Source organism: Varanus komodoensis, unplaced genomic scaffold (assembly GCF_004798865.1).
Source record: "Varanus komodoensis strain SLA01 unplaced genomic scaffold, ASM479886v1 scaffold3, whole genome shotgun sequence".
Taxonomy (NCBI): domain Eukaryota; kingdom Metazoa; phylum Chordata; class Lepidosauria; order Squamata; family Varanidae; genus Varanus; species Varanus komodoensis.
The window spans coordinates 21,699,121-21,711,828 of record NW_025335761.1 but is presented as its reverse complement, the minus strand read 5'-3'; the positions used below and the strand labels follow the sequence as shown (position 1 = coordinate 21,711,828).

The 12,708-nt window shown below is 45.7% G+C and overlaps 1 protein-coding gene across 1 annotated transcript in view; it reads left to right on the top strand.

The window, feature by feature from the left end:
* Positions 1–12,708, top strand: part of DISP2 (dispatched RND transporter family member 2) — a 33,707-nt gene extending 20,999 nt beyond the window's left edge. Inside the window, exons 6-8 of the mRNA XM_044435759.1 lie at positions 3,968–4,086; positions 5,926–6,023; positions 9,304–12,708. Coding sequence (XP_044291694.1) covers positions 3,968–4,086; positions 5,926–6,023; positions 9,304–12,708 — 3,622 coding nt within the window. The remainder of the gene's footprint in view (positions 1–3,967; positions 4,087–5,925; positions 6,024–9,303) is intronic.

Sequence of the window (12,708 nt, the reverse complement as noted above, 5' to 3'; positions counted from 1 at the left end):
CTGTATCATTTGACATTCCAGGATTTCCAAGTGCTTCATATAAGAACACGTACAATATAATAGGAAGCCAGTATAAAGCAATAAATACCTTGTTGTTGTTGTTAGTTGCGAAATTGTGTTGGACCCATCGCGATCCCATGGACAACATTCTTCCAGGCCTTCCTGTCCTCCACATCCCCCGCAGTCCACTCAAGCTCACACCAGCTGCTTCAGTGACTCCATCCAGCCACCTCATCCTCTGCCGTCCCCTTCTTCTTTTGCCATCTGTTGTTCCCAGCATTAGGCTCTTCTCCAGTGAGTCCTTCCTTCTCATTAGGTGGCCAAAGTATTTGAGTTTCATCTTCAGTATCTGGCCTTCAAAAAGAGCAACCAGGGTTGATCTCCTCTAGGACTGACCGGATTGATCGCCTTGCGGTCCAAGGGACTCACAGGAGTCACCTCTAGCACCACAATTCAAAGGCCTCAGTTCTTTGGTGCTCAGCCTTCCTTATGGTCCAACTTGCACAGCCACACATTGCAACTGGGAAAACCATAGCCTTGACTATATGCATTTTTGTTGGCAGGGTGATGTCTCTGCTTTTTTGTATGCTGTCTAGATTTGCCATAGCTTTCCTCCCTAGGAGCAAGCGTCTTTTAATTTCTTGGCTGCAGTCCCCATCTGCAGTGATCTTGGAGCCCAGGAAAATAAAATCTGTCACTACCTTCATTTCTTCCCCATCTATTTGCCAGGAAGTGAGAGGACCGGATGCCATGATCTTAGTGTTCTGAATGTTGAGTTTCAAGCCAACTTTTGCGCTCTCCTCCTTCACCTGCATCAAGAGGCTCTTTAGTTCCTCTTCACTTTCTGCCATTAGAGTGGTATCATCTGCATATCTGAGGTTGTTGATATTTCTCCCAGCAATCTTAATTCCAACTGGTGATTCATCCAGCCCCGCCTTTCTCATGATGTGCTCTGTATATAAGTTAAATAGGCAGGGAGACAGTATACAGTCTTGCTGAACTCCTTTCTCAATTTTGAACCAATCGGTGGTTCCATGTCTTACATTACAACAAAAACAGTAAAGCAAGGCTGTGTCATGACTGATTACAAGTCAGGCATTTTACGGAAGTGTTTAATGCTCTTCCATCTCTGAAGCCACATGCAGGAGAAAGTTTCAGAGGGTAGGTGGCTCTACTGAGACCCGTTTATTTAGGTCTTAGGTGCCCTTGGCTGATGACACACTCTTGTGGAGGGGAGCAGGTGCCCTGGCTTATGATTGCTTATGATCCAATGTCAAGAATGGCAGAAGGAAGTTTAATCACATTCTTGACAATAATGCAGCAGTATCCAGCTATCCAAAAATGGGATAGACTACATTTTTGATCTAGAACAGGCTTGGAAAACCTGTGGCTGTACAGATTCTTCAAACTTCCAGCAACCTCAGGCAACATGGTTAGGATAAAGAATATGGGAAGCTGTAGTCTAAAACATAAGGAGGGTACCATGTTTGGACACATTCATTCCACCAGGCTGAAAAACAGTTTTGATCCTCCTTGTTGTTTTTTGAACCTCTGGCTCTCCAGATGTTGTTGAACAGCAACCCCATTATCCCATGACCACTGGGCATACTGGCTGGGGCTGATGGGAGTTGAAATTCAACAACAGGAGGACCTCAGATTCACCCCCAGTCTGGATCGGCACTAAGCAGCATGATGCCTGAAGGCAAATGCACCCAATCACCTTTTGAGGTACCTGCCAAGGTGCCCAAGCCCTCCCACAAACAGGCACAGACCTTCAGCTCATTTTATGATGAAATAGATTTGTGTTGATGCTGATAACTGTGTTTTCAAAAAAACTGTTTACTGTGTAAAGGTTCACATCTCACTTCTGCATTGCATGTCATTTTTGGCCACATATGTGTTCTTCGCCACATTTCCCATGACAGCCATTTTGTGCTCAAACAGTATATCAAATTACCGTACCCTCAAACATTTGCTTACCCCTAATATAGACCAAAGACACACTTATTATCAGTATTTTATTTTTTGCTAGCAATCACAGAACTGGCGTTGCATGACTTGGAATAGACCAAGGATGGGGAACTTCCAGCCCACAGAGGATTCCCAAATGGCCAATGGAGCCTCCTTGGATTCTTCCAGGGGAAGAGCCTGGCCTTGGAGATAAAAGCAGGGATCCTCTGTGTGAAAACACTTGGCTCATGCCTGGAGGAATGAGTCATAGAAACATAAAGACAGAGTGAGTCAGAAGGGGCTTCTGGGGCCATCTAGTCTGACCCCCGGCTCCAGCCAGCTCTGCTCACGACATGCCCATTATGTGCATGTCCAGCCTATCTTTGAACACCCTCACTGATGGGGCCTCAACGACCTCTCGTGGAAGCCCATTCCACACCCTCGGGGTCCTGACTGTCAGGAAGTGCTTCCTGGCATCTAAATGGAACCTTGGTTCCCTGAGCTTTGCTCCGTTGGAGCGCATCCTGCCTTCCTCTGCAGGGGAGAACAGGTGTCTACCCACCTCCGTGTGACCCCCCTCACATACCTGTATGTCACCAACATATCGCCTCTGAGTCTTCTCTTCTCCAGGCTGAAGAGACCCAGTTCCCTCAGTCTTGCCTCATACCCCATCCCCTGCAAACCGGCCACCAACCTTGTGGCCCTACGCTGCACTGACTCTAACCTGGCTATATCCTTTCAGTAATGAGGGGCCCAAAACTGAGCACAATACTCCAGTTGCAGGCGCACCAGAGTCATGTAGAGTGGTAGTAATACCTCTCTTGATCTAGAAGCCACACTTCTGTCTATGCAACCAAGGGTGGTGTTTGCCCTCCTGACCACATCACACTGCTGACTCATGTTTAGCCTGCAGTCAACCAGCACCCCGAGGTCCCTTTCACAAGTGCTGCTCTCCAGCCACTTGTCACCTAACCTGTACTTATGACACCTATTCCTATGCCCCAAGTGCAAGACCTTGCACTTATCCACATTGAACGCCATCCTGTTGTCTCCTGCCCACCTCCATAGTCTGTGCAGATCCTTTTGGATCTGGAGTACCTGCTCCTCAGTTGTGGCCACTGCTCCAGTTTTAGTATTTTCTGCAAATTTGATCAGCAGACTGTTCTTCCATGTCATTGATGAAAAGATTAAACAGGATCAGCCCCAGGACAGAGCCTTGGGGGACCCCGCTTGTCACTGGCTGCCATCCTGATGATTCCCTACTAATGGTTACCCTCTGCTTTCGGTCAGTCAACCATGCCCTAATCCACCGGACAGTGCTTTGGTCTATCCCAAAACTCCTCAGTTTCTCAACTAGGATGTCATGGGGCACTTTGTCAAAGGCCTTGCTGAAATCCAGGTAAACCACATCCACTGCATCCCCTCCATCTAGCCATCTCGAAACCTTGTCATAGAATTCCACAAGGTTTGTCTGGCAGGACCTGTTTTTGCGGAGTCCTCTGAGGGCTAGCTGAGTCTCTGGCTTCATACGCTGCTTGTCATTCCTGGGTATACAACTTTGCTGGGAAGGTGACTCAATACTTTTCTCCATGGTGAGAGAGGCACCGAAGCCCCCACTCATGTCATCTCCCCACCACCAAGGCTAGAATTCTGAGGAAGAATTTCTCTTTGGCAGAAATGGGAACTTTTGTTCTAAGACTCCTAGCGGTGAGCAGGAATCATGAAGAGATCAGCCTCGCCTCCCCATGTATTGCATTCCCAGTAAGGACTGCTGCTCCTCAAACCCATAATAAAACAAAAACAAGACTCATAGTTGCAGTCTATGTATTAAGGAAATCTCTAGTTTGGCCCTTTGAATCCAAGCAGCAGAGAGACGTTATGGAGAGATGGGTAACAGAGGACAGGGATCAGAGGTCCTTCTTATGTATCAGTACTATAAAGATAGCCAGCCACTTGAACTGTACAAAGAGTTCAGTTCAATAAATTCCCTAAAAGATAATGTCATTTCTCTGGTCAGCTATTGGGACATAAGCATGAACCAAGAGCAGAGATCTGTTCAAGGAGATCGAGAAGCGAGAAGGCGGAGGATGGTAGAGCCAGACTTTGAAAAGGATGGATTCTTCTGTGGCCCCCCTGGTAAGTCTGGTTTCCCACTGAGGCTTCAGAATGTAAAGAGAGGAATTGAGAAAGCTTTCTCAGGAAGGGATGGCTTCAAAACTAGCAAAAATGCTTGTTGTAGATCCATATATTCACCTGGAAGCCTTCAATTTTCAATAAATAATCTGTAAAATAATTGTAAAACAATCTGTAAAGAATAGGTGCATTGTCTTCTCCCCTTTTTTAAAGCAGGAAAGCAAGATTTTGGGGGTAGCTAAGGGGAGATCTGTAGGAGGCCTGGAGATGCTTCCTATTCTGCAGCTTAAGAAGAATTAACTTAAACAAGTCGATTACTTTGACTAGCGGGGAAGAACTGGTTGTATTAATGGCTTGCTGTGCCCCCAGCATCTGGATCACACTTTTGCCATGATGCACAAAAATTTACAAGCTGGTGACAGACTAAATGTTTGCAGGACATACATTGCACTGATCTACACAGCCAGTCACACCATGCTAATTAGAGGCAGGTTCACAAACAAACTTTCAAAGCTAAGCTGGATGTGAAAGAAGCTGTGGAACAGACTTCATGAATCAATGACATCACAACAGGATTACATGATGGCAATGGGCTCTCATCCTCCTCTCTAGTGTGGCAAGACCCAAACTATCAGCGCATCCTAGCCTTAGGGTACATGCTATGGCCTCCCAACATTACCTGGAATGCCACGGGATTCCTCAGAGTTCCCACTCTGAGCTCCTTCTGTCTCAGAACTGAGTCTCGAAAGGCCAATTTCCTAACTCACCTCCTTGCATAGGGTAGAAAGTGCCATGCCAGCTGCCTCTTCTGTGGCTGGGCTCTGCAGGGGCAAAAGGGGTATGCCAGGGGGCAGGGATGAGAGGAGGTTGGGTCCACAGAGTTATGCCAGTGCCAAATGGCACCCAAGCCTCCTTCCTTCCCCACATCTAGGCAGGCAAAAGTGGCCATCCGGAGGGCACAAGGTGTAGCTGCAGTCCTTGAGGCTGCACCTGGCTTCTGCTGCTGCAAGTACTCCCAGGGCCGTCTTAACGCATGGGCCTGATGGGCACTTGCCCGTGGGCCCCATACTAATCTGTGTATGTTAATCCTTGGAAAACTGGAAAACTTGCAAACTGAACAGTAGTTGTAGTTGTCGTAGGGGCCCCAGTGCACTGCTTTGCCCGGGGCCCATCATGCTGTTAAGGCGGCCCTGAGTACGCCAGCCTCTGAGTTCAGAGTGCACCTCCTCCAGGGGTAATAGGTTTGCACCCCACCGCTCTTCCTGCCAATAGCGAAAGGCTTTTCTACATAAGACATTCATTGTGTGCTCAGCCAACCCTTCTCATGGCAGTTCTTTAGGCAATGTCATGCCAAATAAGTGAGAGTCTGTATCAGCATGCTGGAAGCGCAGTTAGCAAGAGTAGCCAAAACAGGGACAAGCACCTAGGAGGTATGTCTTAGGGATATGGGACCATAAATGGGAGGGCCTTCTCAGTGGTGGCACCAGAGTAAACTCCCCAAAGAACATCACCTGACACCTATATTATCATTTCAGCACCAGGAAAAGACCTTTCCTTTGTATCAGCCATTTTAGAGAACTACTTGTAAGTTATTACAGCTACTTCATCAATCTCTGTGCTTTTTACTGTTTTGGATCAAATTGTGTTTGATGCCTCCTGTAGAGAAGCCCTAAGTAATTAAAAGTAATAGCAGCTTATCCTTCAACACAATATTTCTGCAGAGACCTTGTGCAAATGGATAATGAGAGTAGCGGACAGCACTGCTGTTTCTTGTTCACAGTCATTCCAAACAGTTTGTCAGAGATCTCTACTTTTACTTCTTGCACTTTGTTTTGCCCTCAGGGGAGAATTATTCTCAGCTGGTATTTATGTCTGCAACTGCTGGGAGCCTATGGAACTTGCAAGCAATACAGTCCATGTGTCAAATGGAACAAGACAAGGTTTGTAGTGCCGCAGGGAAATAGCACACACACACATCTCCCTGGATGGAAGGATGCATGTTGACCCTTCTAAAGGAGACAGCAATCATTATTAACATGAGTAACACTGGAGCCAATGTTCATCCTACGTAGAGGAGACCCATTAAAATGAATGGGTCAGTTTAGTTAAACATACATGCACAGAAAAGTGCTAGAATACTGCATTGCTGTATCTACAGAGGACAAAAAAATTTTATCTGCTGTCTCAAAAAAACAAAAAAAGAAACTTAAAAGGGGAAGTGTAATAAAGAGAGCACATTACAGAATTTCAGAATTGGAAGGGACCTAAGACATCCATCCCCCCATGTTAAGTCCAGGGAACTTGTAACTACGCCATCTCTGGCAGATGCCTCCCCAGCCTTAGCTTAAATACTTCCAGTGAAGGATGGTACACTGTCTGCCACCCAAGATCCCTTCCAAAAAGTGGCAGGAAGTCTCATAGTTGCACTATAGAATTAGAAAATGCAAAGGCAGCCATGTTAGTTGCAACATAAAACCAAAAACCCAGAAACACATCCCTAAAGAAAATTTCCAAATATTCTGCAAGCTTTTGAGTTCTCCAGAATGCTTCATCAGGAATATGACAAAACAGCGCAAGGCATAGTTGAGGGGTAGCTGATACTCAAGTCCTGGAGTCTGCATTTGGTCTCTGGCTTGAGAGGGAATGTGGGAAGAAGCTGAAGGAACTCAAACTAGGTTTTACCTGGTACAGAGATGGTTTCAGGTTGCACCTCAGTGTTGCTGGGAGGAAGATCCAACCCATCTATCCATACACACATCTGCTTTGCTTTTTATGCTGTCTCCCTGGACGACAGATCAGTGATATAACTGAAAGATTGCCAAGGCTCACACAGCCCACTGACATGTATCTCTTCCTTCTTATGCGTGTGGGAACAAATTACACTGCGAAGCAAGCTTTGAAAAAATCATTGCAAACTTTTACGTTTTAGGGAGAAAAGTCAAGAATGTTGAGGCTCAGATAGTTTCCTTTTCAATCCTTCCAGTTTTTGGAAAAGGAATTGACGGGGGAAGAAAAATACTCCAAGTGAAAGGTGGTGCTGTTGTGCGAGGTTTGGATTCCGGGACCACAGTGTACACTTCCTGGAAGACGGACTGTTGGCAAGGGGTGGGCTGCACCTTACAAGGACTGAAAAGAATGCATTTGGCCACAGCATGAAAAAAATTGTCAGGAGGGCTTTCAACTGAATCCTGCAGGGGAGAAAGAAGCACACCTGCGTAACAACAGACAAGGCTTATGCACCACAGCAGAGGAAACTGATCTAAGAGTGCCCAGTAATAGTCCTCTAAAAAGTGTAGGAAGACATATAGAGTATAAAGCATGTGATATTTGATGTCCGCATAGTAATGCCTGGAGTATGGGAAACTGCCAGCATGAAGTTGAACTCTTAATGCAGGGGGTAAAGACAACCTGATAAATTTAACTGAAACTTGGGATGACTCCTATGACTGGAATTCAACAATTGAAGGATATAGCCTGCTCAAGAGGAACCAGAAGGAACAGAAAGGGAGGTGGAGTCACATTATATGTTCTCTGCACAGAACTACAGAAGGATGAGCTTAGTAGCCCCATCAAGAGCATCTAGATTAATATAAATGGAGCAAGGAATAAAAGGAACACTGGTTGGAGTGTATTACTAGCCATCCACTCAAAGAGAAGACAAGGAAACTTTTGAAAAGCAAATTGCCAAGGTTTCAAGGAAGCATGGAGTCATCATTACAGAATTGGGCTCAAAGAGTGTTCATCAATGGCACCTTCTCCAACTGGGGAGAGGTAACAAGTGTGGTATCACAGGGCTCATTCCTGGGCCCAGTGGTCCTCAACATTTCTATTAATAATTTGGATGAGGAAGTCAGAGAAGGATGGTCAAATTTGCAGTTGACACAAAACTGGGAAGGATAACTAATACCCTGGAAGATAGAAAGAAGATACAAGGTGATCTAACAACAGAATGAAATTCAGTAGGACCAAATGCCAAGTTCTGCACCTAGGAAAAAGAAACCTAATGCACTACAAGTGACAAAGACTGTTGTAGAAGAATATGCTGAATATTCATCTACAATGTGCTGTGGCTACAAAAAGGGCAAATATTATTTTGTGCTGCATTAACCGAAGCATCACTTCCAAAACACATTAAGTACTAGTTCCACTATAGTTAGCACTAGTCAGACTTCGTCTGGAGTACTGTGTCCAGTTCTGGGCATCTAAGTTTTAAAAAGATGGAGAAAAGCTAGAAAGGGTACAGAGGAGGACAACAAGGGTGATTCAGGGACTGGAGGCAAAGCCCTGTGAGGAAAGACTGAGAGAACCGGGCATGTTCAGCCTCAGGAAGAAAAGGCTGAGGGGTGATATGATAGCACTCTACAAGTACCCGAAAGGCTGTCACAGAGAGGAATGACAAGATTTGTTCTCATCTCTTCCAAAGTGCAGGACTCAGAATAATGGATTTAAGTTAAAAGAAACCAGATTTATACTAGACTCCAGGAATAATTTCCTTACTATCAGAGCAGTACTATAATGGGACCCATTACTTGGGGAAGTCAAGGGCTTTCCCTTATTAGACATTCAGAAAGCATCTGGACAGTCATCTGAATGGGATGGTGTAACTTAGTGTCCTACAATAGCAGGGAGTTGGATGGACCTTATGGCCTTTTGGCCTCTTCCAACTCTACTATTCTATGAAAAGGCACACAAAAAGTACATTATTGCAGTATCATTCATGTATTGCTTTTATATTCCTCCTTCTTTCCATGTTACACTCACAACAACCCTGTGGCTCAGTGTCACCCTGTATGTTTCATGGTCAAATGGGGACTAGAACCTGGGTGTCCTGAGCCTCAGCCCAACACTCTAACCCCTACACCACACTGGACAGTACTTGGCAGCTGGACTGGTCAGTGATCAGGTCAGTGCTGGCCATTTTCTCTGCTTTCCTCAGCCCTGCTCCTCTTCATCTGAAAAATGGGGATGGGAAATAACATGCATGTTTTCTTACAACCACACAATCTCCACCCAGCTTTCTGCCAGCTGGACTGTGTTCATGGGTTGCCCCTTGCCAACCGCAAGATTACAATACCACCCTCTTCCAGAGAAATAGAATAACCTAGAGCTGCATGTGCACAGAGAACAAGTTTTTTGTCAAAAAAGAGAAAGAATAAAATAGAAAAGGCAGAGCGACTTGATCTAGCCTAATTCATTGGTTTTCTCTTACCTATTTTCCAGATCCGCTCTCATCCACAGTTCAGGAATCTCTGTCAACGTAACGAAGCCAATGAATGCTGCCCAAGTTGGTCACTTGGGAACTACATTGCTATCCTGTACAACCGGTCATCCTGTTTAGAGATTACCCAAACTGACGTTTCCCACACCCTTTCCCTCCTTCGCTCTTGTGCTCCTGACTACCACAAAGGTGTCCTTGTTCCTCCTTGCATTGGTCCCAAGACTGAAAGAGACAAACATGCACAATGTTCCAAAGTCCCAGAGAAATGCACACGGTTCCATGCTGTTTACCAGCTCCTTCATTTTCTTGTGGACAGAGATTTTCTCAGCCCACAGACAGTGGGATACCAAGTGCCAACCCTGAAATACAGTCTGCTGTTTTTGCCAACCCTGAAGGGAGCATCCATGCTGGGCATCTACCTGAGCAACCTTGAGTCGTGGGACTTGTTTGATAATTACACATCCATCACGGGGATGGATCTGGGCCTTAAGCAGAAACTATTCCAGCACTACCTTTTGCTGGATACTGTGTATCCAGCCATGGCACTACTGGCCATATTTCTAAGCATATTTTTTTATTTACGCTCAATCTTTATTACTTTTGTCATTTTAATGATTGTCTTTGGTACCTTGATGATTTCCTATTTCTTGTACAAGGTGGCCTTCCGATTCTCCTACTTCCCTTTTGTGAACCTAACAGCAGTGGTCATTCTCAGCAGCATTTGCGCCAACCATACCTTTGTCTTTTTTGACCTTTGGAACCTTAGCAAGAGCCAGAATCCTTCTGCTGGGCTACTGCAGTGGGTAAGACTAACCATGCATCATTTTGGTTATCTCATGCTGGTATCCTGCCTGACAACTGGTGCTGCTTTCTATGCCAGCTACATGAGTTACATAACTGCCACCCGCTGCTTTGCCATCTACATGGGCACGTCTGTCTTGGTGAACCTGGTATTCATGTTGACATGGCTTCCTTCCTCTTTTGTGCTGTATGAACGTTACCTTGCAAGAAACTGCATTTATAAACCAGAAGATTATTGGAATAATACTGGGCACAAGAGAGTCATTCTCTCCTTCCATCACATCCTCAGGAGTATCCAGAATACCTGGTGTGAAACCTCCAAGCTATTATTTGAGAAAGTTCTTCCTTGTGGGGTTATCAAGTTTCGTTATATCTGGATCTGCTGGTTTGCCGCCTTGGCTATAGGGGGTGCCTACATTTCCTGTCTCAACCCCAGACTGAAACTGCCCACTCTAGAGATGTCATCTGTTCAGGTGTTTAGGTTAAGCCATCCCTTTGAGAGATATGATGCGGAATATTGCAATGAGTTCATGTTTGAGAGACTGGAACGAGGAGAAGACCTGCACTTGCCTGTCACTCTTGTTTGGGGTATACTGCCTGTGGACAATGGTGATCACTTTAATCCCAAGAGCAATGGCACGCTGGTGAGGGATACTGCCTTTACCATTGAAAATCCTAAAGCCCAAAGGTGGCTGTTTGACTTTTGCCAAAAAGTAAAGAATCAGACTTTTTACCACTCTGATCTGGAACAAAAATCCACAGTTTGTTTCATGGAGGAATTTCAGCGGTGGATGGAAAGCAGACAGTGTTCCAAGCATGATCATAGCTTCAATCTCTGCTGCAATCACTTCTCTTTCCCCTACGGTAGAGAAGTTTTCCTTCACTGCATCAAGATGATGGTAATGGAACAAAGCAGAGATGAGGCTGGAGCTCCTGACCGAGGCCTCAGATTTGATGACAAAGGCAACCTAGTGGCTCTGGTACTGCAGTTTCAAACAGTTTACCACTATAGCTTCAACTACAGCAAGGCCAGACATTTCTACGATGAGATTGGCCTCTGGATACAAGAGGAAATGAAGACGGCCCCTTTGGGACTCCAGAATGGCTGGTTCACCAGTAAACTGGAACTCTATAATCTCCAGCAGAGCGTTGATACAGAAAGTATGGTAGTGTTGGGTTTGTCACTAGCCATCTGCTTTGTGGTGCTGTTGCTCACGACTTGGAATGTTCTCCTTAGCCTGTTCTCCATGATTGCTATTTCAGGCACTGTTCTGGTGACAGTTGGGCTCTTGGTCCTTCTGGAATGGCAGCTCAATGCTGTGGAGTCCCTCTTCATTTCAGCAGCAGTGGGTCTCTCTGTCGACTTCACAGTGAACTACTGTATATCCTACCACTTGTGTCCACATTCCGATCGCCTGAGCCGTGTAGCTTTTTCCCTGAAGCAGATGAGCTGTGCCACCATCATGGGGACCTCTGCTTTGTTTTCTGCAGGGGTTATCATGTTGCCAGCCACTGTGCTGGCATACAGGAAGCTGGGCATTTTTATGATGATGATCAAGTGTGTCAGCTGTGGCTTTGCAAGCTTCTTCTTCCAATCTCTGTGCTGCTTCTTTGGCCCAGAGAAGAACTGTGGACAGATTCTTTGGCCTTGTACTCATGCCTCAAAGGACTATTCAGATGGCCCTGGTTCCTCCAGCAGAACATTTAGTTGTGGGGGAAATGAGAAGCAGAGCAGATTACAAAAAGGCCAGGAACCTAATGCTGCAAATGAACAGTATGAGCTCCAGCCTTTGGCCCGGAAGCTTAGTGACAGCTTTGACAACAGCACCTCCACAAGCAAGCTATCCAATCGTCCATCTGTCTTATCTGAAGATATTCAGCTCCAAGACAGCAGGTGTGCTCAAATGGACATTCATCCTTCCTTTGAAAAGGATAGACAGCAGTTAGAGCAGGCTGGGGGACACCGTGTGGCTCTTTGTCAATGTCCGGCTTTGCAAACATCTTCCCCTTACAAACCTGGAAGTAACTCAGGAACAGAAACAGGAAGTCAAGGGGACAGGCTTTGCAGAGAGTGCAGGTGTCAGAAATATGGCCCAAAAGCCTGGGAACATCTTCAGTCAGCCAGCACTATAGATGACAGACTACTCAGTAAATCTCACTGCTCAAGCAACACTGACCCACAAAAATCAGACTATACCTCAGAAAACAGTAATCTACCAGAAGCAGGACTGTATGATTTTCACAGATGCCTTTATTCCACTGGCAGCTCTTTCAGTGTTCAGAATGTCTCCAGTGAGACCTCCCTCAGTGACTTTGAACCAAGCATAAAACTTGTGGAATCAGCCAGCTCTTGTCCAGATCATTTAGATGCAGTGGATGCGTGTTGTCAGAGAGGTTTCCTGAATGGAAAGAGAGACACCTTGAGGCTGGACCTAAGAGCAACTGTTTTTGACCCATCTGCATCAGCATCACAACAGAACAGTGGTTTGAGGAGAACTCGGTTAGGAGGATTGGCGGGGGCAGATCCAGTCGTTTTGCCAAATAGCAAGCCAGATATGCCTGATGTTTGGATCAAACGGTCTGGCATGCAAAATTCTGGATACTGA